Raw genomic sequence first — 26,444 nt, forward strand, 5'->3', positions numbered from 1 at the left:
ACCTTTACAAAACTGATCTAAAGGGTAGATTCACTCACTGTTTGCCCTTGTCTTTCCTGTTACCATAGTGGGTGGCCACTGTGCAATCTCCTTTTAAATCAATAAACAAGGCCCTGGAAGCCACCCCCCACCCACACTCCAGGAACTGTGTTGCACAGCAGAACTCGAGGACTTAACTGGCAAGAGTGACACAAACAGGTACCCCATTTAGTAAAACCCATTGGGGCCTTCTCAAAAACTGAGAACCAATGCTAATAATAACACACTACCACTTCACTTTCTAAGTTAAATGTTTTCTAGTTCTTCTGTTTCAATGAAGTTGAAAAGGGACCCAAGAGAATTATCATCTGATAAGCCATTAATAGCATTTTTTGGATGACAGATAACTGATACCACCTTTGGCATGTAAGTCAGAAGGAACTCCAAGGATTCAGACCAAACAACATAACATAGCATGTAACAGGCCTGGCAGAAATGAAGATATTCGACATAGACCCCCGGGTTTCAATCTTATTATAAGACCATTAAAATAACAGATGCCAAAGAAATGGAAATCTGCCCAGGAATCTCATGTTGGGAGGAGAAGGCAACATCCAGAAGGGGAACTTGTCTCCTCAAAAAGGATACACAATTTTAACAACTTGTTAGACCAGCTTACAGCATGAGACTAAAGCCCAGATAATGGGTCAGCACTGGGCAGGACCACACCTATGCTGCAATTGCTTGAATGTGTACATCCTTGTTTAAACTCTGATGTCCCATCAGCAGGACTGATGTGGGGTTCGAAGGATCTCTTTGTCCCTATTCCTTTCTCTGCTTCCCACTTTTAATTCTGTTCTTTCAGTCAGCTTACTGAGGACTGTGGCTGGACTTGTCTTGGGGTATTTGTGTATTTGAAAGTGTGCTTGCTCACAAATGAGTGTATTGAGTGATTGAAGCAGCCACTCAGTGGCTGCTTTTACTGGGAAGCACCTACCACTCAACTAAATGCAGCATGGAGGCCTGATATTTAATTTAGTGTCTGTCAGTCTCCTCTGCTTTGGCCAATGGCACAAATGTCAGGCATTGTCCTCAAGTTTCCCTACCTTGAGTCATGCTGATTTTTTTCCAGAATACACTGGCTCCAGAGAAATGCAATTCTCAAGACCCATCAGTTTCCCTCAAGCAGGAAGGAATTTCTCACTTTACAGGACCAGAGCTAAGACAATCATCAGGAAGACCACACCTGGACCAGAATTGCTTAATTGTGCATACTTCTTGCCCAGCCCCAATTCTCCCTCTCTCTAAACATAAAAAATAAAAATAAGAAAGCTCATGGGAGAGCTCATGGTGGACTCACCCAGGCCTAGATCTAGGGCTTTGAGTTGGCCCACCCAAACATTTATACCATCTATGAACTGCTGGAGCTTGTGAAGGGACCAGTCTTGCAGATTCAGTGCAGCAGGATCTCCATGACACAGGGCCACAAAAGGATATCCAAGAGGAGTCCCAGTGAGGATCCAGTATTGATGGTGTAGCAGAAGCCAGAGGCCTCCAACCAGACCAATGACTTGTTACAATGAACATATGTAAGTAAAATGTTTGGACAAAAGGGTATACTGTGGGACACACTGTGACACATTATAGATTCTACGACAAGATTCTTTTTGAGGACAAGGGGATTGGGAGGTTGCAAGGTTGGAGGGTGGGTAGAAAGGGACAGGGAGATGAGTAGGATTTGGGTCCATAATGTGAAATTCACAAAGAATCAACAAAAAGTTAAATAAAAATAAAAACAAAAGCTCATATCAGTAACCAGAATGTGCATTTAGGGTCTAGTAAGTCTTTATTCCTTTTCCCAATATGGCCATACCAAACAATTGTATGCTTTTTACCAAAAAACTCTGGAAACAGAATCAAATCAAATCTCCCATACTGCTTGCATTTCAGTAGTTTTATTTGAAAGTGATACAGTATCTTTGTCTTAAAACATCAACACAATGTTATTACTGTTCTTCAAAATCCTGCTGAGAAATTCTATCAAACTACTTGAAAATCAATAAAGGATACACAGATTTTCAATTGTTTGGCACATGATGCATAATGCTTGACCACATGGCTTAGCAAATTTTTAAATGTTTTCCTTTGTCTTCTTGTCACTGTAAATGAAAAGAATTGCTTGCAGTGGGGCTGAGGAAGGGAAGTAATATTTCACAATGAAAGCAGAATTGGTTGCAATTATATTCTTGAGAGCTTTAGGCTGCTAGGTATGTTGTTATGCATATTTCTACAGAGTAAAATACATTGTCATTAGAGTTTTATGATACATCCCATCTATAGTGAGAATGATCTCATAGAATCATTTGTTACACTTGGATGCCAGTTTGTGACACTGTTTGCAGAGGTTATGGATTCTTCAAGAAGCTTAAAGCCTGTTAGAAAGCTGTTACTGAGGGACAGGCTTTGAGGTTTTATAGTCTTACCTTGTCCCATTTCCTGCCACCACTACCCCCACCAAACCCCCCTGAAGCCCACAGTGCACATTCTCTCTTTGGAACCATAACCAAAAATAAAATAAATGATTTCTTCTGTAAGATGTTTCCGTCATGGTATTTCACCACAGCAACAGAAACGGATTTAATACATATCAATATATACTCATGGTCTGATTTTTGTGTTTTATTGCTACATAATTGTAATTGACTGGGAAGTGTCCTCAGGGCTGATCACCTCAGTGAGTGGAAACTTGCTCTAGGGAGCAGGTACAAATGTTCTCCCCTTGAGCTGACAGGAAGCCATGTCTATGCACTAGCATGTTCTCTCATAAAAGCAAAGAGGAATTTGTTGTACACATTCCTTACACCTTATAAATCCATCACTAAGTACCACTAAGGATCCTTTTGGGGGATGGTAGGAAGAGGGAACAGCTAAGCTCTGCTCAGGGGACAAAGTTTCCAAATATTTTTTTTTCCATGCAAGAATTTCTAGAATTCTTTGTCTTCTCTTTCCAAAGGAATGACGTAATATTTATAAAGGAGGAAACTGTGTGTGTGTGTGTGTGCGCGCGTATGTACAGGGTGGGGATTAGGCATTAAATGCATTTAAGTACATGTATAACAAGATATTCCTACATAAATATTTGCATATTTCTATTTCTGTATGGTTTCCTCCTTTGAAGAAATATAATATAGCTAGTATGTTGTTCAAGTTATGTAGGGATCTCATCCTTGGCCTGAATGGAGGTACAGTATCAGCTGGTTCATTCCACATTCACTGAAATAGTCTCTGGAGAGAAGCTGTGTCCTCAAGATGCCTACTGGCCTTGTACTCCATGCCTTTCTTAGGGAATCCAGAACAGCTGCAACCACTTGGGTTTACAAGCGTTCTCTTGGCTGTTCAAAACCGATTTGATGACATATCTATCTTAAAATGGCTATTCTAGCAAATCAGTTGTATGTTGCCTTTAATTTATTGTTGCCAAGCCTCAACCAAATGTAAATGTTTTTCCTTCAGATATATCAACCACATTGTAAAAACTGTTGTGCCACATGCTTTTTTGTTAGGGGATTTGGTAGTGATCAGGCAGGCACGGAAAAAATACAGATGTCTAAGGTTTCAGTTGTGAGTTTAGTCTAGAAGATTCTGACATCAAAGTTAAGTTTTTACCCATTTCTTTTTTTCATGACTGTTTTTTTTTTAAGGCAGAGATTGAACCTAGTGGGGCTTTCTACATGTTAGATGTGATGATTGATCTTGATTTTTGATTTGATGGGCTTTATAATTGCCATGGGGACAAACCACTGGGGATGTTTGTAATGGAGTTTCTGAGCTAGGTAAATTGAGGTAGAGAGACACACTCTACATGCAGACTGAATCATTTCCTGGGCTGAACAAACAGGTAAGAGTGAGCCCCAGCTCCATCACTCTCTGCTTCCAGACTGTGACACCCTGTAACCAGCTGCCTTACATTCCTGCCATTGTGCCTTCCCTGTCATGATAGACCCAAACAGGAAGGTGATATGACCCATTTCTCCGTTAAAAATTGATCTATTTGGTTATGGTGTAGACTCAAAGGCAGTGAGCATGGCTTTGGGTTTCTTATTGAACAAGCTGCTCCATAACATTTGTTGATCAAATAGAGTCTAAATTGCATTCCTTGCTCTCAAGTCTTCAGTACTGGATACTACAGACCTAATATTTCTCTCTGAATTTTGGAAAGACAAGTCCGGCATGGAGTCTTTCATGCTATAGAAATCATGAAATTTTTCTCTCAGCTTATTTTCTCTTGGTCCAGAGCAGCTAACCATGAGTGCTCCCTTCCAACTATGAAAAGTCACAGTGTGTATCTCAGAGTTCAAACCCCACTTCCATTATCTCTTAAAGACAATAGCTGAAGGTGAGAATATGCATTTTTACCTATATCTGATTTTGGTCCTGTCTGTCAGAAAGCATCAAATGGTGGCTTACTAATTCAAGAGAATAGGTAAAAAAAAAAAAAAAAAAAAAAAAAAAAAAAAAAAAAAAAAAAAAAAACAACTAACCGTTCTGTGAATGGTCTTCGCTGGAAAGAACAACAGAAGGCTTCCAATCCCTTTTGTTGACACTCCAATGACACTCAGCCTCTTGCCTGTTGTAGAATTTTGTGCCTTTCAGCATTTAATTTCCAGTGGGGATAGAGGGCTGTGAACTGTCTCCTCTTACTTCTTGCAACTTAACCTGTGGACTGCAGGATTCTAATGCCTTGAAGCAATGGGGATTGGGTCCCCTAGTGACTGATGCTGGCAGTAAGGCAGCCACACAGTGATGACAGCAGTTTATTGGCAGGAAACAGTTCAGTCTGGGACCACACGGAAGGCAGACACACTGACCACACATATCAAGCAACAAAAATAAGATTTTCTGCCCGTGTTTGGTAGGCTAAGATGAGAAGAGTAAGGGAAGGGGTGTTGTGGAAAGTGCCAAGCTGAGCTGCAGATGAGAATGTGGGAAGATCTGAGAGAAAGGAAATTCAAGAAGAGGCTTCATGCCAGCCCAGTTCATAGGCTTGATCCTTTTACCCTTCGCTTAAGTGGAGAAATCCTGTTGGGGGGAGTGGGAATAAGTCCAATAAAGTAGCCGTTCTGCTGTTTGAACACAGTTGGTCAGACCTGGCAAGGATGTGTCTGCCATCTGGCACCAGAGCCAGGGGAGGCAGGATATATGAAGGAAGTAAGATGAGGATGAACAAAAATAAAAGAAGGTTAGAAAATGACACAGAGACAGTGTCCCATTGAATGGAGGAAGAAAGGAAAGAAGAAGATGTTGGTATAATGTTCTTATGGAATGTATGCAATTTATCCTTGTTCATTCAAATGCTAATTTCTCTACCCCATTATCTGGTTTCAATCCAGACATTGCATTGTGATGCTTATTCTAAGCATCACCTGTCTCAAGTTTGGGTAAACATGCCATCATTTGTTCTCTGTGTTGTCAATAAAACAACTAGCCATAGCTGTGCAATGGGGAGAACAGAATGGAACATCCTGGTCCAGAGGGGGAGAAGGAAAAAAGAGAGGAGGAGCAAAGAGGTCTTAGAACCATGAGGAGGGATGAACGGGACCTAAGATATGACTAAAAGCAAATATAATGGCGTGTAAGTTTAGGATGGAGTAACTATTGCCCAGCATTGTGCTCTAGGTTTTTAAATAAATCCCAGTCCCTGTATGGTGATTTGGGTACACAGCTGGTTTAGGAATAGCTGTTGATTAACTAAAAGATAAGTCAACAATAAATATTAATAACCCACAACAAGTAGAACAGTTGCTGAGCAAGGGAGATCCATGTTTGTGATGCATTGCAGGTCTCTAAACTAAACACCAGAGCAAAACAATGTTACATGAATTAAAAAAAAAAGTCAATGAGCAACCTTATAGTACAGGGAAAGCAGGAACTCTGATCCTAGGTGGCCTTGGTGGGAAACAAGTTCCATGGAAATTCAGTTTTCGAAACAACGCATCCTAGAAATCTGTATGCTACTGTCTTAGGTTAAAATCAATATAAGCAAGGACACAATTCTATACAGAAAAACTACAGATTACTTATAAATATTAGTTATACCTAAGATATAATGCAGAGCACAAGATTCCTGAGACCATCCCATTATTGACTGTTTAGGTCTGCTTAGAGCATGTGGAGAAGTAGATTTTAAAATGTGAATGGAGTGAGGTTTTTTCCAGCGGCAGTGCTTTCACAACCTTTTCATTTCCTTTTGTGGACAAGCGAAAAGGTCATTGCATGTGTGCTGCTGCTTTCGTGACAATCCAACAGAGGATCAGGGACCAGAATCCCACTGGCTTCAGTCTCATGGCCAGACTGAGGCATATTTTATCTTTAGGCACCTAGAAGTCAGAGTAACTATAGACTAAAAAAAAAAAATCTCAAATCTTCTCCCTCCAAGTTCTGAGGCTTTGCAAGCGCTCATTCTTCATCCTGTCAGCCTACCACTACCAGCACTTCCTCAACAGTCCAAGCTAGCCTGATGGGGCATGAAAAGCCTCATGTAAGACAGACTCCACTGTCTCATAAGAAGACATTTTAGACCAGGCCACAGTCAGCCAACTCCAAAACATCTCAGAGAACCCACTTAAGATCCTAACCGTTGCATGGCTAATGACAGCTTAGCTGAGACCAAAGGAGTCTCCTGGTAGACTCATGAGCAGCCCTAAACACTTTTGAAGCCATAAAGTTCCAGGCTCATTTGTCACACAGCAACAGATAAATGATAGAGACTGACCCAAACCAGAGGCTCACCTGTGCATTCATACTGTAGACCTTTCCCGTAATAGCCCTTCTCGCAGATGCATTCAAATTGACCTGTGTGGGTCCCACATTTGCAGCTGGCCATTCGGTCACAGCAGTCTTTTCCAGCTTCACAGAGATAAGAGCAGTGGGCCATATCCTCTTGGATGAAACTCCCAGAAGGTAGATCTACCAAGAATATAAAATATCAGGCAATTTTTAAAGCTAACAGTTGATTGTTACATTCTCCAGTCATTACAAATCGAGAGCAAACTGGAGAAAAAAGCTCCTCTGGTCTGTCTGATTTCCCACTGTTCCCTCACCTCCACCCACTCAGGGTGTTAGTTTTGTCCAATTCAGTTATTTCAGTCTGGGACTTCATTCTACGTGCTGCAGGCCACACAGGGTCAGGCAGAAATGAAACACAGCAGAATGGAATCTCCAGATGTAGTGTGTTATGAACACACTTGGTCCTTCAGGTCATCCCCCTGGCTTCCAATAGCAGCATTCCCTGACCTCCGTATGAGTTCAGGCAGCCGTAGCCAGACTTTGCAGATCCTGTCCAATTTAGAAATAAAACCACCATCCTGACTACTTCTTAAGGGTGCTGGCTGTAGTTATCTGATTCAAGAACATCACCGTGTAAGTTAAGTAACACAACTGTAATCCAGTCTGATTCTCAGTTTTACATGCAGGAACACAAATTATGCAGAGAGACCATTCTGAGTATTTGAGGCAGGAGCTAGAAGAAAGCCTGCCAGGAATCCCCGAGCAGAACCATTTAGACACTGGCTTAAGGTTTGGTTAAGGTTGCAGGTGCCTAACACTGGTGGACAGCCTAGAATGGAGCAAGGGATTAGAGTACATCTCCAGCTGAAGATGTTGCAAGATCTTAGCTTGAATTCCAGTGCTAGGCTCAGGCTGCTAAGTCCAGATGTAGGGATGGGCCCCTAGAAAGAATGCAAGCAGGTGACTGCTGGCAAAACAGACAGTCTGCAGATGAAGATCTGGGAAGGAGATGAGACATGGCCTCAAATGTGAAACATCTGACCTCATGTGTTAAGTATGTATGGCAACTAGATACAAAAATTAGGGGAAGACTCAGCCTCAGGGAAAGAGATCAGCAAAACCAGGCACCATATTAAACCTTCAGCCTGGAGACTGTGCTATGGGTGAAAGATTTGCACAGAGGTCCCTGGGAGTTAGTTCTGAGAAACTGGACCAGAGGTTTGTTGGCAAAAGAGAACCTTAGGGAGCAAGAAAAGCCCGGCTACCAAAGCTGGTACAGTAGCATTTGGTCCCTGGAGAGGAGTAAGTGGGAGGTTTTGTAAATGGAAATCTATTCTGCAGTCTGAAACTACCAAGAGTGTTCAGAAATACGGACAGTTTGGAGGCTGAAAGTAGGTTCATCCAAATTGAAAAAGATGGAGGACAGAGTATCAGGCTCACCTTCGACAGTGTTATATCTTTCCAGTAAAAGCAGAGCATCAGAGAAACAACTGGACTAGCCATTCATTTGCTACGGCATCATAACACCCATAACTTCGTACTCTCATTTAGTCACACCCACTATCCCCAACTGTAACCTCCCTGCTTTCTCACATAGCATGTCTCTAGGAAAGGAGAAACAAAGGAACTGCCAGTTACATCTGACCATGTACTACACACTGGAGGCTGGCTGAGATGTAGAGATTTCATCCTTTTGAAAAAAAACAAAAACAAAACAAAAACGGCAGTACATATTGTTACATAATTCCTACTTTGAAAGAGAAGATTGAAACCCATACTTGACTGCCTGAAGCAATTAGTAACAAATGACCCATTCCCATGTATATTTAATAAGTAATTAATAGCAAGAAAAACAGTTATTTGAAACTTTACATATGTCAGCAGTAGTTTTCTTTTTTATTGCATTTATTTAGTGAGTATATGTGGGTATACATTGGTTTCCTCTTTTCACCATGTGGATCCTGGCGATCAAACTCAGGTTTTTGGTCTTATCCTCAAGCACCTTTTACCCTGTGATCCATCTTGCAGGCCCCATCAGTAAATTTTTAGTTGCTTTTTATCCTTAGCCTACTTTACTCCCGTAACAAGCTTGTGAAGTAAGCGCTACTCTCATTCTCTGTCCTATTGACCAGAAACCCAAGAAGTGTTAGATAATAGATAATTTGCCCCCAAGTCACTCACTTGATAGAGGATAAAATCAGGAACAAAATTCAAGAATTTTGAATTTTCATGGCTTAGTGTTTAAAAAATAAACTTCAGTTGTAGGCCTAGGATTTAAATCTAAGCCTGGTTTTCTCCCCAAACTCACTCAACCACCCTGCTCCAATAAGCTTAGCTAGCATCTCCCTCTCCAACCCCTTGAAAGTCCAATCTTTTTTCTAGAGCCACAGCAATGGCTTCATAGGCCACTCCAAACTCTTCTCTTGAAATTCCACTAGGGCTAACCTGGCTTCTTTGAGTGTCACAGAGTGCTTCAAATCTATTGCTATGATTCCCTCCTTATGTTGAATTTTTCACTTGAGAACCTGCCAGCATCATTCCCAATTTGGCACATGGCTAAATATCCTGTCGACACCTCACAATCTGCCTGCATTCTTTTCTCCAGGTTCATATTACAACAGGCAAGTTCATCTTACAGAACTGCACTGATAAACAGCCTTAAACATGCCACATCTAGGCCTCCGGTGAAGGCATCTGCTAATTTTTCTCCCCTTTCGGGGCTAACACCCTTACAACAAAAGCTTTTTATCTCTGAGTTGTCAGGGAAGAAGTATGTGTCAAGCCTCCTATCTTCCTGTATATTTCTGGAAACATTCTGGCGAGATTCGATGCTCGTGGCTCAGAATGTTTACTTCTTCTGTCCAGATAGCTGTAAATGCGATCTCAGTCAAGGCTTCCCGCTCACTGTGTGGCCTCCAAAAACACCTCAATTCATCCCATGGATCTAGGTGGGAACACATGGACATTCTAGGAAAAATGCATTGCAGCTGTGAAGAAACAAAGCAAAAACAAGGTTGCTGCCAGGCCAACATGCCATCTCCAGGCAGTTTGGAGTATCTCATGACACCCAAAGCACTCACAAGCTTCATGCTCCACTAAGAGCTGTGTGAGAGTTTGAAATCACTCTTCAGTGAAGTTCATTGAACAAGAGAGAGAAAGAAAAAACCAAAACTCCATTACCTTCGTGCAATGCCCTGCGAGCTAAAGCCTCAAATTCCTCAAAACTGTGGAGCAGGTAGCAGTGTTCTTCCTTCGGGGAGGAAGCCATGTCGTTCAATTCCCGGATGTTCCCCTGCCAAATCCCGAACGTGAAGATCTCCACTCCAAAGTCCCTCAGCGATGCTGCAACGGGTCTGGGGTCTCCACCATTGGAATAGCCATCAGTGATGAGAAATATGACTTTGGTGGAATTTTCTCTAGAGTGTCGAAGGATTTGCTGTAAAGACAAAGGGAAGATCCCAGTATGAGCGGCACCAGCCTCTCTGCTCTGTCTCCTGGCTAAGGCAGTACCTGAGAAACAGGGGTCAGTGAGAGAAAGGAGGAAATAGGCACAGACTGAGATCTGCAATGCCTTTACAGATGCACAATGAGCCTCAAAACCACTTAAAACGTGTCATGAGCATCCTCACTGTTACAACCACGACACTGTCACCCTCATTTTCATTGATCTTGCCAATGAAGAACAAGGATTTACACAATGACTTTGATTCAGTAATGACCACTTCCTGTGAAACTAATCTATCCACTCTCCAGGCGTGGGAACATGAACCAATAGTGAGTTTTATGCTTCTACATTGCATCTCTCTTGGTATTTCTAAACCACCACCTAGAAAAAAAAATCATCAGAATCTATCTTTTCTGGCGTTTATGATGCTGACCTTCTTCCTATATTTGTTTTTCCACTACTTCAAAATGTAGAAGTGATCCAATACTTCTTTTTTTTTTTTTTTGGACCACCCAGGATTGGCATAAAATCAGCAGGTTTTGGCAGTATCCATGAGAAAACATGGATCCACTATGCCTGACATTTGAGCTTTATTGTTTTAGGACAGGTTATTTTGTTTTACAATGTGTGTAATTCCTCCACTGTGAACAGAAGCAAAGATGAAGCTTAGAAGACTAGGGATGCTTTATAATACCAGACCTCAGAGGCACAAGAACTCCAGGTATGAATCTGGCATTGTTATCCAATCTCTGTTGTGGCTTTTCACTATAATTGCATAAAGGCAAGGAAGTGGCAACATACATTTTCTAGCAAGTTCTTAGAAGGTAACATGGTTTATTAAACAGTAATTGAAGAGCCACTACCTGTTTTCCAGAAGGCTGGGCAGGATAGCAACAATTATACCTTACCTTTTGTCAAAATCAAAATAAGATATGATTTGAAAGATAAGTTCAATTCCACTTACTTTAGGGAGTAGACTCACAAGCCAATTTACTTCAGATTCTAAGACTGATACCTATATAGAGGAAAGTCTATCATCATCTACTCAACAGATGCTGCTTAGAATTGAATTATTCTTACCTAAACTTTGCTATTGTGAGCTGCAACTAAAGCTTCCAAATCTGACTTTAAAGAAAATCAAACTGAAAATGACTTTAGAAACTATCTAGAAAGCCAGCAGTTTGAGAAGAGGCGTTTAAGTATGTTACCACACATTTCAAAAATCCAGTGCAATACAGCAAACTAGATCAAATGGGAGCCCCAAAAGTCAGACACAGAAGGCTTGTGTGTGTGTGACTGTCAGGACAGCATGTACAGTGTTAAGAGAGACACCTCAAACACATGCCAGAGCCTCAATCAACAGCCTTCAATGTCTTGGTTCTTACAGTTTAAAGCTGTCTACTTGATGAAGGACAAGATGTCTGGGATGACTTCATGACACTAGTGAGGCTTTTCTAATCCCAAGACAAGAGCCTCTGGGGAGAAGGGGAGGGAAAAGAGAAGAGAAAAGGAGATGTTATAAGCTTGTGTGAGACTCTGAAGTCTGTACTAATCTGTCTAAACACCCAACTGAGTCACAGAGATGACAGATACACAATTCTTGAGGTACTGGGAGTCAGAGGCCCCCCCTTTTTTGCATTTGGATATTCAGGATGGTGGTATGACCATGAAAGAGGCCATTGTATAACTTAGAAAATGCAAGTGCAGAGAGCTGAGGAGTGAATTCAGGTAGCTTTGCAAAAGGAAAGACAAGGAGAAATTTTAAACATGACTCGGTGTTGAAAAGTGAAGTACTGGAAACCTCTACTTTTTTATTTTGTTGGATGACCATAGGTGGAAATTTGTCTCTATGAAAAAGTTCTGGACTGGGGGTAGAACACATACCTAACCTGACCCACACCTGGGCTTCATCCCTAATACACTACTAAAGAAATGATGTCCACAAAGTATTCATTTCACTCAGCATTAGGAAGATAGAGTTTTCAAAACCATCACCAGGCCATAAGAAGATGTTTTGTCTTAACACACAGCATCTTATCCCAATGGGACCCCATGATACCTTGGGAGCTGCGTGGAGAATATCAATTGGATGAAAGATGAAGTGTGAGGATGACAGGAGAAGGTGAGTGACTTTGCAACACAGCTCGAAGGTGTTAAGATGAGCAGGCCTTGCATCTCAAGGCTAAGGACATTCCAGTCAGAAGTGTGGTCTTCTCTCAGTGCGCTCCACTGGAGGTAGGCTGTTTAAGTTCCTCTATATCTTGAGTCTAGAGAACACAATCAAAACCTGCCAGGAATGAGCAGCTCTTCCTTTGCTCAGCAGAGCCTTGTACACTCCTTCCTCTTTCCCATCCCAAACCCACTCAAATATTCTTCTGTGATTTACACCAACATTTTTATTTTAAAAATTTCAAAACTCACATTGAATTTTGTTTTCACTTTGGAGTATAGTAAAGACACCTTCATTTTTATTCAGCTGGACAAACATTTCCTTTGCTTCATTCACTAATCGATCCTCTCCTTTCTGTCATATTCTTCTGTCTGTTTGCTCTTGGTTAATACCACACAGTTTAGGGTGCTATTGCTTTATATTCCTTTTTTACATAATTGGTAAGGGCATTTTAACCATCTATTTTTCTTTTTTAAACTATTTGTGGTTAGACCTAAATGTCTATTTTGCCAGTTGAACTTGAGAGTCAGCTCATGAAATTCTTTTGTAAATTATTTCTAACTGTTTGACCCAGTAATTTCACTTCTAGGAATCCATCCCAAACACACACACACACACACACACACACACACACACACACACAGAGAGAGAGAGAGAGAGAGAGAGAGAAAGAGAGAGAGAGAGAGAAGACCAGCCCTCGTAGAAATGAACTAGCTGCAATCTCTAAATACCATTACCCACTAGAAGGAGCCAGAAATTTATGAAGAAAATGTTTGATTTCAGTCCAAGAGTAGAAAATGTACAGTGCAGGCTGAGGTATCTTCTCAATACAATCAAGGAAGCCTAAGGGCGAGCAAAGGCAAGCCAAAGAAACCAAGGTCAGCTGGAAAGCCCCTTCAGCATGGCAAATAAAGGGAAGCTTCAGTATTAATAAAGATGAGAGACTGAATACACTTCAGTGCCTCAAGTTTAATTTGTGTGTGTGTTTACATTTGTAGAATGTATACATCTAAATGGAGAAAATTCTACAAGCATAAACAATAATTGGATTGGGCTAAAACACCCATACAAACACATATATTACTCAGTATTATTTCTGGAGGAAGGGCTCAATTATCTATTCAGAATGTCTCGAGGCAATTTGTTTGTAAAATTCTATTTTTCCATGTTAGGAAGGAAAACCTTAATTCCAGCTCTCCAGGATGCAGCCATCTTTGCTCTTCACCATGAGATAGTGACTCTTTCTAGTTTCATTTAGAAGCTGTAATCACATCTCCAGAGATACTCCACTTTGCTCATTGTCATTTTGAATAGCCAGTGATAAGGTCATGGCAGCTAACTGTAAGCAAGACACTAAAAACAAGAGAATAATAGTGTAAAGGTAAAAAGAGAAAAAAAGTAAATTTCTTTTCTATTATGGCACTCTTGATAACACGTAGTGAAAAGAATGTACTCACAAGTGTTTGTTCAATAAACAGAGTGGGTAAACTCTGGCATATTGGAATGAGTTGGTCTTGAGTAAGCAGCAGTAATGAGCATGTGTAAACATGTACACTATTTATACAAAAATATCCTAGCAGGAACTGAAGAGAGGAAAGAGAGGATAGATGTGATCAATAAATGTATAAATGTTTGACTCTTTCAAAGAATAAAAATACTATTTAAAATAAAATAATATTTAATTTTTTGTGTGCCTTCTGCAATAAACTAATCCTTTCCTAGAGTGTTAGCCCCAGTTCACTCCAGTCTTTCCTGCACATTGGTGTGGTCTTTAGCATATCCTTCCCACAGTTACTGCTCACCCACAACGTGGTTTAAGCTGGGTGGGAGGCAGAGAGATGGCTCAGTGAGTAAGAGCACCTGTCACTATTGCAGAGGACCTAGGTTTAGCTCTCAGCACCCAAGTGGTGGCTAAAAACTACCAATAATTCCAGGGAACCTGATATCCTCTTTTGACCTCCATGGGCACCAGACACATTCAGGTCAAATACTTGTATATACAAATAAATAAATAAATAAATCTAAAAAAGAAAACCTATTTTAAGCTGTGATTCTCTTATTTTCTCTTTGTAGAGACAGTGATGAGTATTTCTGGGAGTCATGGGATCTGTTGGCAAGTCAATACATGAAGCTGAAGATAACAAGAATAATGGCAGGACTTGTGGTCCAGGCAAAGAGTTACACAAGATCAGGGTTTGGAATGTGTTTTAAAGATGGATGAGGATGGATACATGGGTGCATTAATGAAAATAATTTACAGCTCTCCCAATATTTGTGCCTCATCATGCTTGAATAAAAACACAATTCAATAAAACATTTTTCATAACAAGACTTCAGAGTCAAATGGGTCTGTGGTATTGTCTGTGGAATGTAGTAGAAGTTTGGCATTTTTCTTCTGTGTTTCTGAAATAGTTTACATCATCTGCTCAGATATATATATATATTTTTTTTTTGGTCCAGAATACTGAACAAGATAAAGGATTTACTGCCAAAGAATAACTAGAGATGGACTCTGTGTAACGAAAGGTTATCGCCATCTGCATTGTATCAAGCCTCTGATTTGCTTGTATAAATAACTGGAAGGAAAATAGGCTTCGAGTCCAGCAACAGTCATCAGAATGACAAAAATGCAGGATTGTGCAATTCAGGTTTAACAAGGGAAATCCATCACCATTACACCAAGACGGTAACCCCCCCCCCCACCTCCACTCATAACCAAAGCATTTTTTTTGGTAGTTCAAAAAAACTGCTGCAAAAACCAAAGTGCAACTACCCGTTACAGCCAGCCTACCCTAAGGATTTCAACTAGTGAAATTCATCCATCACTCTTTAATGAATTTCATACAGTGGACAAATCCACCCTGTGACTGTGTCTGAGTACCTCTGCCATGGAGCAGGAGATTAGTAAATTAAGTCATAATTTCAATCTGACTTCCACACAGTGCAGAACTGTAGAATATATACATTAAGAGGGAGTTCTATAAATATAAACAATAACGGGAATGGGCTGAAACACCCATATGAATGCATGTATTATTTAGTACTACTTCTGAGGAAAAGCCCAATTATCTGTTTAGAATAGCATGAGGCAACTTGTTGGGAAACATTAAGCAGAAACGAAGCACTGTAAGTTATGAGGAAGACTTTCCTCACTTCCACACCTCAACTTTCTCCATGTTTCAGGTGTTATTTGGTTACTATTTTCATTTTATATTGTCTAATATTCTTTGGCGCAGGGATTTTTTTTATGGATATTCTGAAGTTTATAGGAAAGTTTCTCTGTTTATTCACCATCCCCTGGATGTCACTCATTCTAGTCTTTTTTGTTTTTGTTTTCATTTTGATCTCATCCTAATGCCTTCTGGATCCAGCAGGAGCATGTCAGTCTTTAATTGCATATTCTTGTTGTTGGGTTTTGGTGCTTGTTTGTTTAATGGTATTATTTTCTTCCCTTTTACCTCTCATTAAGAATTATATATATATATATATATATATATATATATATATATATATGTGTGTGTGTGTGTGTGTGTGTGTGTGTGTGTGTGTGTGTGTGTGTATGTATGTATATATACCCTCCTCCATTGCTGTGGGAATGTAAACTTGTACAACCACTTTGGAAATCAATCTGGAGCTTTCTCAGACAATTAGGACTAGTGCTTCCTCAAGATCCAGTTATACTACTCCTAGGCATATATCCAAAATATGCTCAAGTACACACAAGACCATTTGTTCAACCATGTTTGTAGCAGTTTTATTTGTAATAGCCAGAACCTGGAAACAACCCAGATGTCCCTCAATGGAGGAATGGATACATAAATTGTGATACATTTACACAATGGAATACTACTCAGCAATTAAAAACAAGGAAATCATGAAATTTGCAAGCAAATGGTGGGAACTACAAAAGATCATCCTGAGTGAGGTATCCCAGAAGCAGAAAGACACACATGGTATATACTCATTTATAAGTGGATACTAGACCTATAAGATAGGATAAACATACTAAAATCTGTACACCCAAAGAAGCTAAACAAGAAGGAGGACCTGGGGTAACATGATCAATCCTTACTTAGAAAGACAAATGGACATTGGAAGTACGAGAAAATGAGAAACAGGACAGGAGCCTACCATAGAGGACCTCTGAAAGACTCTACCTAGCAGTGTATCAAAGCAGATATTGAAACTTATCACCAAACTTTGGGCAGAGTGCAGGGAATCATATGAAAGAAGGGGGAGTTAGTAAGACCTGGAGAGAACAGGAGCTCCACAAGGACCAAATATATCTGGGCACAGGGGCTTGTCTGAGACTGATACTCCAACTAAGGACCATGCATGGAGATAACCTAGAAGCCTGCTCAGACGTAGCCCATGGCAACTTAGTATCCAAGTGGGTTTCCTAGTAAGGGGAACAGGGACTGTTTCTGGCATGAATTCTGTAGCTAGCTCTTTGACCTCCCCACCCACTGTGGGAGGAGCAGCCTAGCTACAGAGGAGGCCACAGAGGAGGACATTGCAGCCAGTCCTCGTGAGATCTCATAAGCTAGGGTCAGATGAAAGGGGAGGAGGACCTCCCCTATCAGTGGACTTAGAGAGGGGCAGGGAGGAGAGGAGGGGGGGAATGAGGGAGGAGGCTACAACTAGGATACAAAGTAAATAAACTGTAATTAATATAAAAAATAAAAATTTAATTTAAAAAGAATATATATTATATACACATATATATGGAATTCTCAAAGAATAAATTTTTAAAATTGTAAAAGAATTGAGATTAGAATTGTTCTTTATCTTTCTAGCTACAGCATTCCTTTATCTTACTCAGTTCTTTCTTTATTCCTTTCAGTTTCAGCCAGTTTTGTCTTGATTTCAGTCTGTTGTCTCAGTTTTTCTCCTTTCTGAATCTGTTTTTTATTTATTTAAGGGCATACAAAAGTGCATTCTAGGATTTAGTTATTTTTTCATAGTGAATTCTTGTATTTTATCTACTTTTGCACTCCATCTTTTTAATATTATCAGAGAATAATCAAAGAAATCAGAGAAAGCTGAGGGCCTGTCTCTCTTGTTTTGCTTACCCATGAACAAAGGCATGTGTCTAGTTAAAGAATTTTCCAGAAGAAGAAGAAGAATCTAGTAGAAGTAAGTGCTTAGAGTCCATGGCTGTCAATGTTCCTATCTATTATTATTTTTCTTATCATTATTATTAAACTGACCCAAGTGACAAGTAAAGAGAGTCATAAATAAGCTACCTATTGTATTTGCTTGAAAGCAGATGAGTATACACCGTGTAATATAATATGTATATATGTATATATACATATGTATGCATATATGTGTATACATACATATGTATAGGTAATATAATATGTAACATAATAATAAGAAACCCCCAAAATTCAAAAGATTAATGAAATATTTTGCTTTTTCAAGAAATAAAACATTATGAATAAAATTATATCACTGTATAATCTTAATTTTTTAGGATGTTTGTTTGTTGACTGGGGGCAGACATATGTGGAGGTTGGAGAACAACTTGTAAGGATGGTTGTCTTCTACACATGGAACTCAAGTCATCAGATGTGGTGGTGAGCATCTTTACTTGCTGAGCATCTCACCAACCCTAAATTATTTATCTTGAGACAAACGTGGAAACCATGGCCAACTGTAAGAATGCAACAGATTCCAAGTAAAAAAGGAATAAATCAATTATTCAATTTTTCACCATTAGTTAAGATTCCTTTGAAAAATCTAGCCAAGACACTAAGACACATCGTTAGAAAGTGCTGCTCTGGAGTTGGTGAGATGGCTCAGAGGTTAAGAACACTGCTATTTCTGAGTTCAGAGGTCCTGAGTTCAGTCTCCAGCAAGCACATATTGGCTCATGATCTGATGTCCTTGTTTGGCATGTAAGTGTACATTCAGAGAGAGCACTCCTACATTTAAAAAATACAGAATAAGGGATGGAGAGATGGCTCAGCAGTTAAGAGCACTGCTGCTCTTCCAGAGGTCCTGAGTTCAATTCCCAGCAACCACATGGTGGCTCACAGACATCTGATTTCCTCTTCTGGTATGCATGAAAACAGAGTGTTTATATACATAAAATAAATAAATAAGTATTAAAAAATACATAGTAAATAATTTTTAAAGTACTGTTTTGTTTTGTTACTACTCTGACCTCTCTCCTCTCTCCCATATATATATATATGATGTGTGTGTGTATGTGTGTGTATTAGAAAGCAAGGACCAAACTGTAAAACATACACATATGTTTATCAAACAAGTTTTAGCGCCTTTAAAAGATAAAGAAGTCAGGTACAGTGCTGCAAGCACACCTGTGATACCAGCAGTTTGGGAGGCAGGCGGATCTCTGTGCCAGCCTAGTCTACAGAGTGAGTTCCAAAACAGCCAAGGCTACACAAAGAAACCCTGCCTCAAAAAAAAAACAAGAAAAAAATAAAGAAATAGTTTAGTTACAGATATATCACTAAAGAAAGAAAAATAAAAAGAAACCAGGTGTGTGTTTTGACCAAGCCAAACAAAGGAAATGAAAGAAAGGAAAAAAAGGAAGGAAGGAATGAAGAGATGGAAGGAGGGACAGAAGAAGGGAGAGAAGAGAAAAAAGGATAAATAAACTATTGATAGAATATACAAAAATATTTAGTTTTACAAATGCCAAGGTGTAGTAGGTTAAATAATAATGAAAATGGTTTTTTTTGGCTTCTCATGTGGTTATGGTTGTTTAAATATTTTTAAGTTATTAAACATGTGAAAAAGCAGAGACTGCTGGGAAAGGCCAGTCACCTGTAATATTTGGAGTGTCATTTGAGAAAGTTACCAAAGTCTTAAATTTTTCACATAATTTGACATTAAATTCTATAGTTATGAATATCATAAGGAAATAGCCATGGGCACACACATACACAAATAATAAAAAGCTTTATATCCCAGAGTAATTAGAAATAATTAAATAAACCATAAAATTCCAACAGCAGAATTCAATTTAAATAAATACAAGGCAATCACATAACGCCGTTGCCATGAATGGGCACTGACGTGTGACTGTCCTGTATGTGTGCAAATAGATGTGTGTAAACATGTTTGAGTATGATTGACAGCACCCACATTAAAAAATCAGCTCTCTCTTAATCATGTATTTAGGAGATTTTTATTTGCTTTTACCACACAGAGTTGTATCATTTTCATATTTTTCTCCTTTTCCCCCCTCTCTGTGCTTTCCTGAGAGGTGTCATTTGAGTCTCACCTCAATGTTTCCTAAGACTACTTCAAATTAAAATTTTTTATTCCCCCATGTGAAGTTCTAGTGGCCTAGTGGGCCTCTCTGCCTGAATTATGAACAAATAAGGATTCCACCACCTGCTCTCTATACCTCAGATATGGCCCCCTATCCTTTGCCTTCCAAGAGTAACATCCCAGAGTAATTTATAATGCCCTTGTCTTGTTCTATCACTGTTGGTCGCCACCCAAACCGACGCAACTCACCCCACACCTATTTCTGAGCTTTACTGTCCCAGCCTTGTTTTGATGCCTATTTAAGCACCTATAGAGGAGGGAATTCTCTCAAAGATGTTTTTTGACATGCCATTGAGGTTATTTTTCTGAAATCTCACTGCAACCATGTTTCTAAACTTTCAGTATTGTCAATCTGTCAGCAAAGTGAAACCCCAACTTTTTCTCAGGTTCTTTTACTATCTAGCTCTAAATAATCCTTCCAGCTGCTTCCTTTCTCTTATTTCTGTCTCTTTTCTAGTTCACCATGCCACCTCCTCACTCTTGCTAAGCTTTCATACTCTTGTTAGGGATTTGGGAATGAAAAATATTTTCTTATTGTTTGTACTGCCTGAAAATTCTTCAGTACTCTTTTTCATTTTTCCAACATGCCCTTCACCTTTTACTAGTCTATCAGAGCTGAGGTCTAAGTTCATCTCATAGAAACTTCTTCCAGTTCTTCTGCCACAAAATAAAATACTTGTCCATCTTTCATCATTCTTACTCCACTGAATTAAAATTAATACTTTTATGTCTGGCTTTATCCCAAAGTAGACTGCCAAGAATTATATGACAAATAAATCTTACATTGTTATTCTGTTGGTGACTAGGAGCCAGACATGGTAACATATGCCTATAGTCCAGAGTGTAGGCAGAAGAATCATGAGTTCAGCTCCAGCGAGAGATACATGAAACCTTGTCTTCAGACTAACAAGAAAATTTTTCAAATAAATAAACAAATATATGCTATAAATTTTGCTACTATATTTCAACATGCAGCATAAAATGATAAACCCAAGACCGAAACCTGTCAGAATGAGGCTTGTTGTGCCCCTCTGTACAGAAAAATTGACAAATATAATCTCTAGGCTCATTTCAGAACATCCGTCTTGAGTCTCTATAATACAGGAACTGCACAGTTCCATGAGAGAAAAGAACACTAAATCTGTCAAAAATGCCAAAAGTGTAAGTGGAGTTTTTTTTTTTTTTTACAGCAGCATAGCTTTTTCATTAATGTTGTGATTTCAAACAAATCATATTTAGTATGTCTTGCTTATTATATTTACTCAACCTTCATAGACTGAAATTCTAGAAAGGGAAAAAATGTTGGTCAGGGAGTCTTTAAGGCTATTTGTGACCGTCTAGCCAAATCACAGAGGAAACAGAGGGTCAGAGGAAAACTTGATCTCAGATTTATGGGTCCAGAGTTCATCCACCTACATACATGCTTTAGTTATTAAAAAAGGACACACATCAGTTTCAAATGGACCCATGGGGACAGTACATCAAGTTGAAAAAATGGTGTGCACAAGAGATGAAGAGTAGCAGATATAATCCAGACTATAAAACAACAGAACAGATTCTTAAGGAGCAAACAATTTCCTCCTCATGCCAACCTCTAATGTCCATTCTTGTGTGTGGAAACACAGAGATCCAGAAATTCTGAACAGTAAAAGCAGAGTGATCAATTACCAAACATGGTGTTCTACATGAGCAGACTGCTCATTTACCTGTAGATAAGTATCAAATTAAACTCCATTATTAATGTTATGAAGAACTTCATAAGACAATTACAATCCTGCTGCCAAGATGGCTCAGTGAGGAAAGGTGCTTGCTGCCAAGTCTGATGATCTGAGTTTTATCCCACAAGGTTTCACATGGTGGAAGGAAAGAAGCTGTACCTATAAGTTGTCCTCTGACCTTCACACAGCACCACGGCACCCACACACATGCTACCACACATATACGCACACACACATACACATACACACATACACACAGAGTCACTCAATAAAATATAATAAAATAATTACAATTGATATATTAAATGTCTATACAATATTACCAAGTAGCAAAGTAGCATTTAGTACTCAAAACCATTTATAAAGAATTCATTCATGTGCTTTACATGAAAAGATAAAAGGACAAAGACAATCTCAAGTGCTACAAATATCATTGGAAATTGCCAATACATTTATAATTTTGCAAGTAAATTAAGCAAAGAGTAGAAGAATGCTGACTTAATATGACAAAATTATCATAAAACTAATTGCTAAAATAATGGTTGAGGCAATTAAATTCAAGAGGCAAAAGTCCCCATTATTGATAGGTGAAAATATTAGTTAATACTAGGGCAAGAAACAGAGGTAAATCAAGTAATAAAAAGATTATATGTTTGATGAAAGGAAATCAAAATACATAATGAGAGAAGCTGAGAAATAAGCTTCCTAAGAATTTTAGTCATAAAATGTTATAGTAACAAATGAGGATGAGTAGATTTGGAAACTCAATCATAGGCTGGGCATGAGCTCAGCAGAAAAACACTGTCTAGTACGTTTCTGTCACACCCTGGGTTCCATCCTGGCACCATAGACACACAAAAGTTACCCTCTAAAAACTTTGGTCATGGTTATGTCTACCTGATAACATATACTTAAAACATGTTATTTAGAAGAAGTTATTCTTGTATAGGAAAATCTTCATTATCCTACTTCAGAAAAAATTGGGCAGTATTTTCCTATAAATTACACATAAGTGTCAATGAATTCACACAAATATAAACAAGGATAAGAGTAAAAACTGCAACAGGTGCGTTTTCTTGCTTCATATAAAACTACTAATAGCGACATTACTTTCATAAGACACAGGTATACAGTGCCTTCCGATCACATGCACTTTAAAAATCAAACAATTTCAAAGGGTCTTTTAACAGTACTTGGTGTTCCATAAAGGTTGCCTTAAACAAAGTGGGAGATTTACTGGGAGCCTATACATTTTTCTAAATGCAAGGCAAGGGAGAAAAGATGAACTCCAGAAAAGACTGGAAAAAGGTACAAGAGGTCTCTAGGAATGGAGGTGACTGCTCCCTTCAGTCTTGCACCTGCTTTCTATTTCTGAAGCAACATAGCATGTTGTCTTTTCCTCTCCACAGGGCCATACTCAATTTCCTTACATTGATGGGATTCCTGTGTCCTGTGTTCCAATTCTATTCTCCAATTACTGGTTTTAAAAACAAAACAAAAACCAACAAAGCAAAAGTTTATTCTCCCTGGTCTCCTCATACCTCAGTCCAAATTGCTAGGAGGAAAGCCATAAGGAGCCACCTCAACTTCGGAGAGACTGATAAAGCCAGAAAAAGGCAACCTCCATTGGATGGTCAAGAGGGGAAGAGAGTGGTGGCGATTTGCAGTGAAAGATGTTGTTGCTTGACAGGCACTGAAAATAAAAGTCTAACATAAGAAATAACTTAATGGTATACTTAGACGTTTCCAGTAATGAAAATGATACAGAAATTTATAAGGTCAACTCTCCTTCCAAATCACCACCAGATACTGGGTTACTTCGTGTGGAAGTTGGGAAAACTCAAGGGTAGGAATGTTTTTGAAAAAATATAAAATATTTTTTATGATCCAGTCTTTAGGAAAGAAATGATGTATTTTTATGAGATATTTTGATAATCAGGAAAGCATCAGCAGGTGTTTTGGATGTATGGAAGATGTGTGAAATCTCATTGTCCAATCAAAAATATTTGGGCTTGAACAGTACTAACCTGCAATACTCAGAAAGCCAGAGAGATTTCAAAGCCAAATCTAGGAAGAAATGGAACGCTCAGAGGGGTGAGGGCTGAAGGGAGGCTTTTAAGTTCATGAACTTACGATGTACTTTATTTGTTATAGTTACGTAAATTTATTTTTAAAAACACATTTAATTTGTGACATTTATTAGCATTCCAAGTAAATGATATTTGGAAGTTCGCTGTATTTTTCTTTTCTTTTTTAATACTTGTTTGTACAAATAATCACATTAGCTAAACATGGGGCAAAGCACTGTGTTTCTATCTTTAAAAAGAAGAACTTAAACCCAAAATGATTTAAGGTTGAATTTTGTTCATAGATTAAATGCTGCATACAAGAGTAGGATTTTTAAGCTGAAATGATATACAAAATGCTACAAAAAAAGAGATGTTTTAGTTCCAAGCTGATGTCATGAGTGGAATATTGCAACAATGACTTCTGTCCACAAGAATCATTAGTAATCTTCAGGCTCTGTGTACATGAAATTTAGATAAATTTCATGCTTAGACTTAAGTCCCATCTCCAAGATATCACACCATTAATATGCAAATATTCCAAAAATAAAAATAAATTCTGAAGTCCCAAATATTCCTGGTCCTACTCAAACAGTACCTGTATGTAAATTATCAGTCAGGAACTGCTGGAATGTTTACATCCATCATCATTCAAAGGTGTGGACTTTTAAATTATTTTGAGTATATTGTTGTCCCAGCTATATCATTTCTGGGAATATACCCAAAAGATGTGCCACCATACAAGAACATTTGCTCAACTATTTTCATAGCAGCTTTATTTGTGATAGACAGAACCTGGAAACAATCACCATGTTCCTCAACCAAAGAATGGACACAGAAATTGTGGTACATTTACATTATGGAATACTACTCAGCTATTAAAAATAAGGAAATCATGAAATTTTCAGACAAAGAAAATATCATCCTGAGTGTGGGAACCCAGACCCAGAAAGACATGCATGGCTTGTATTCATTTATAGGAGGCTATTATCCATATAGTACAGGATAACCATACTACAATCACAGACTCAAAGAAGATAAGTAACAAGGAAGACACAAAGGAGGATGCTTAAATATCACTCAGAAGAGGAAAGAGAATAGAGGCAGAAGTGGTTGAAGAGAGGGAACAGGATAGAAGAGGGAGCATGGAGAGAAATGAAGGTGGAGATCAGACTTGGGGAGAGCAGGGTCGGTAGGACAGAGGGCTTGCAAAGAGAAGAGAAACAGGGACAACTCTGTGACAAGCTGGAGACCTACAACAGAGTAGGCTCCTGGGAGGATATGGAGGTGATTCTAGCTGAGACTCCAAGTAGTGGGGGCCATGGAGACTGAAGAGGCCATCCTCTAACTAGAGTGGACTCTTAGTGGAGGGAGGGAACACCAACCCACCCACAAAACGTTGACCCCAAATATACCCTGCCTACAAGATGTGAGCAGAAATTGAATGTCCAACCATAGCCTGGCCCACCTGAGACCCACCCCATCGGAGAGAGCCAAGACCTGACTCTATTAATGATACTCTGCCATGCTTGCAGATGGGAGCCTAGCATTGCTGTCCTCTGAGAGGCTCCACCCAGCAGCAGATAGAAACAGATGCTGAGCCTCACAGCCAAACAGTGGGCGGAGTTCAGGGAATCTTATGGAACAGTTGAGGGTCTTCTCTCAACTGGAAGGACCCAGAGGGGACAGGAGCCACACAAGAAGACCAACAGAGTCAACTAACCTGGACCCAGGGGTCTTGTGGATACTGAAGCACTAACCAAGGGCCATGTATAGACTGGACCCACTCCTCCAACACATACATGTCCGATGGGCAGCTTGGTCTTCCTTTGAGTCCCCTAGAACCAGGGGCTGTCTCTGACATGGACTTTGCTGCCTGCTTTCGATCACTACCTCCTGGCGGGACTGCCTCACTAAGCCACAGGAAAAGAAAATGCACTCAGTCCTGATGCGACTAGATGTGCTGGTGTGGGTCTGGGGTGGGGGAGCTCTCCTTATCTGAGGAGTTCAGGAGAGGGGATAGGGAAAAAATGGAGGGAGGGTAAAACCAGGAGGAGAGGAGGGAGTGGGCTGTACTCAGGATATAAAGTGAATGAATGAATGAATGAATGAATGAATGAATGAATACAAAAATATATTGAGTATAGTGTTGTCTCTAGAGGATTAAATAATCTGTACAGTTTACTTGTGTGCATTGTCTTTAGAACACTGAGTGCTCTTCAAAAAGATCTTTAAAGCCTTGGGAAGATAGCTTAGTGGGTATGAATTAGAGCATAAATTCAGATCTCCAGAACCCACATCCATGTTGGACTCAGTAGCCCACCTGCCTGGATTCCTAGTGCTCCTGTGGTAAGACAGGAAGCAGAGACATGACACTCTCCTGACGCTGGATGGAGATGAGACCCCCATCTCAAACAGAGTAGAAGGTAAGTACCAACATCTGAAGTTGTCCTCTGACCTCTACACTAATACTGTAGCTCATGCCTGCACATAAGCATGTATGCACACACACCAACACACACACACACACACACACACACACACACACACACACACTAGTGTAAACACAAACACACACTTTTTTTTAAATGAGTAAGTGGGAAATAGTAAGATCTGGAGAGGACAGGAACCCCACAAGGAAAGCAACAAAACCAGAAAATTTGAACACAGGGGTCTTCCCAGAGACTCATACTCCAACCAAGTACCAGGCATGGAGATAACATAGAACCCCTGCACAGATGTAGTCCATGGCAGTGTAGTGTCCAAGTGGGTTACATAATAATGGGAAGAGGGACTGCCTCTGACATAATCTGATAGGCCTGTTCTTTGATCACCTCCCCCTAAGGGGAGAGCAGCCTTACCAGGCCACAGAAGATGACAATGCAGCCATTCCTGATGTGATCTAATAGACTAAGATCAGAAGGAAGGAGAGGAGGACCTCCCCTATCAGTGGACTTGGGGAGGGGCATGCT

General features: G+C 39.6%; 1 protein-coding gene across 1 annotated transcript in view; it reads right to left on the minus strand.

Annotated features, from left to right (window-relative positions):
* Svep1 (sushi, von Willebrand factor type A, EGF and pentraxin domain containing 1) overlaps window positions 1-26,444 on the minus strand; it is a 199,822-nt gene that overhangs the window by 160,964 nt on the left and 12,414 nt on the right. The window contains exons 2-3 of the mRNA XM_055605403.1: window positions 9,946-10,201; window positions 6,769-6,945 (exon numbers count right to left, since the gene is read on the minus strand). Coding sequence (XP_055461378.1) covers window positions 6,769-6,945; window positions 9,946-10,201 — 433 coding nt within the window. The remainder of the gene's footprint in view (window positions 1-6,768; window positions 6,946-9,945; window positions 10,202-26,444) is intronic.

This window comes from Psammomys obesus, unplaced genomic scaffold, assembly GCF_907164565.1.
Source record: "Psammomys obesus unplaced genomic scaffold, mPsaObe1.curated_primary_1811, whole genome shotgun sequence".
NCBI lineage: Eukaryota > Metazoa > Chordata > Mammalia > Rodentia > Muridae > Psammomys > Psammomys obesus.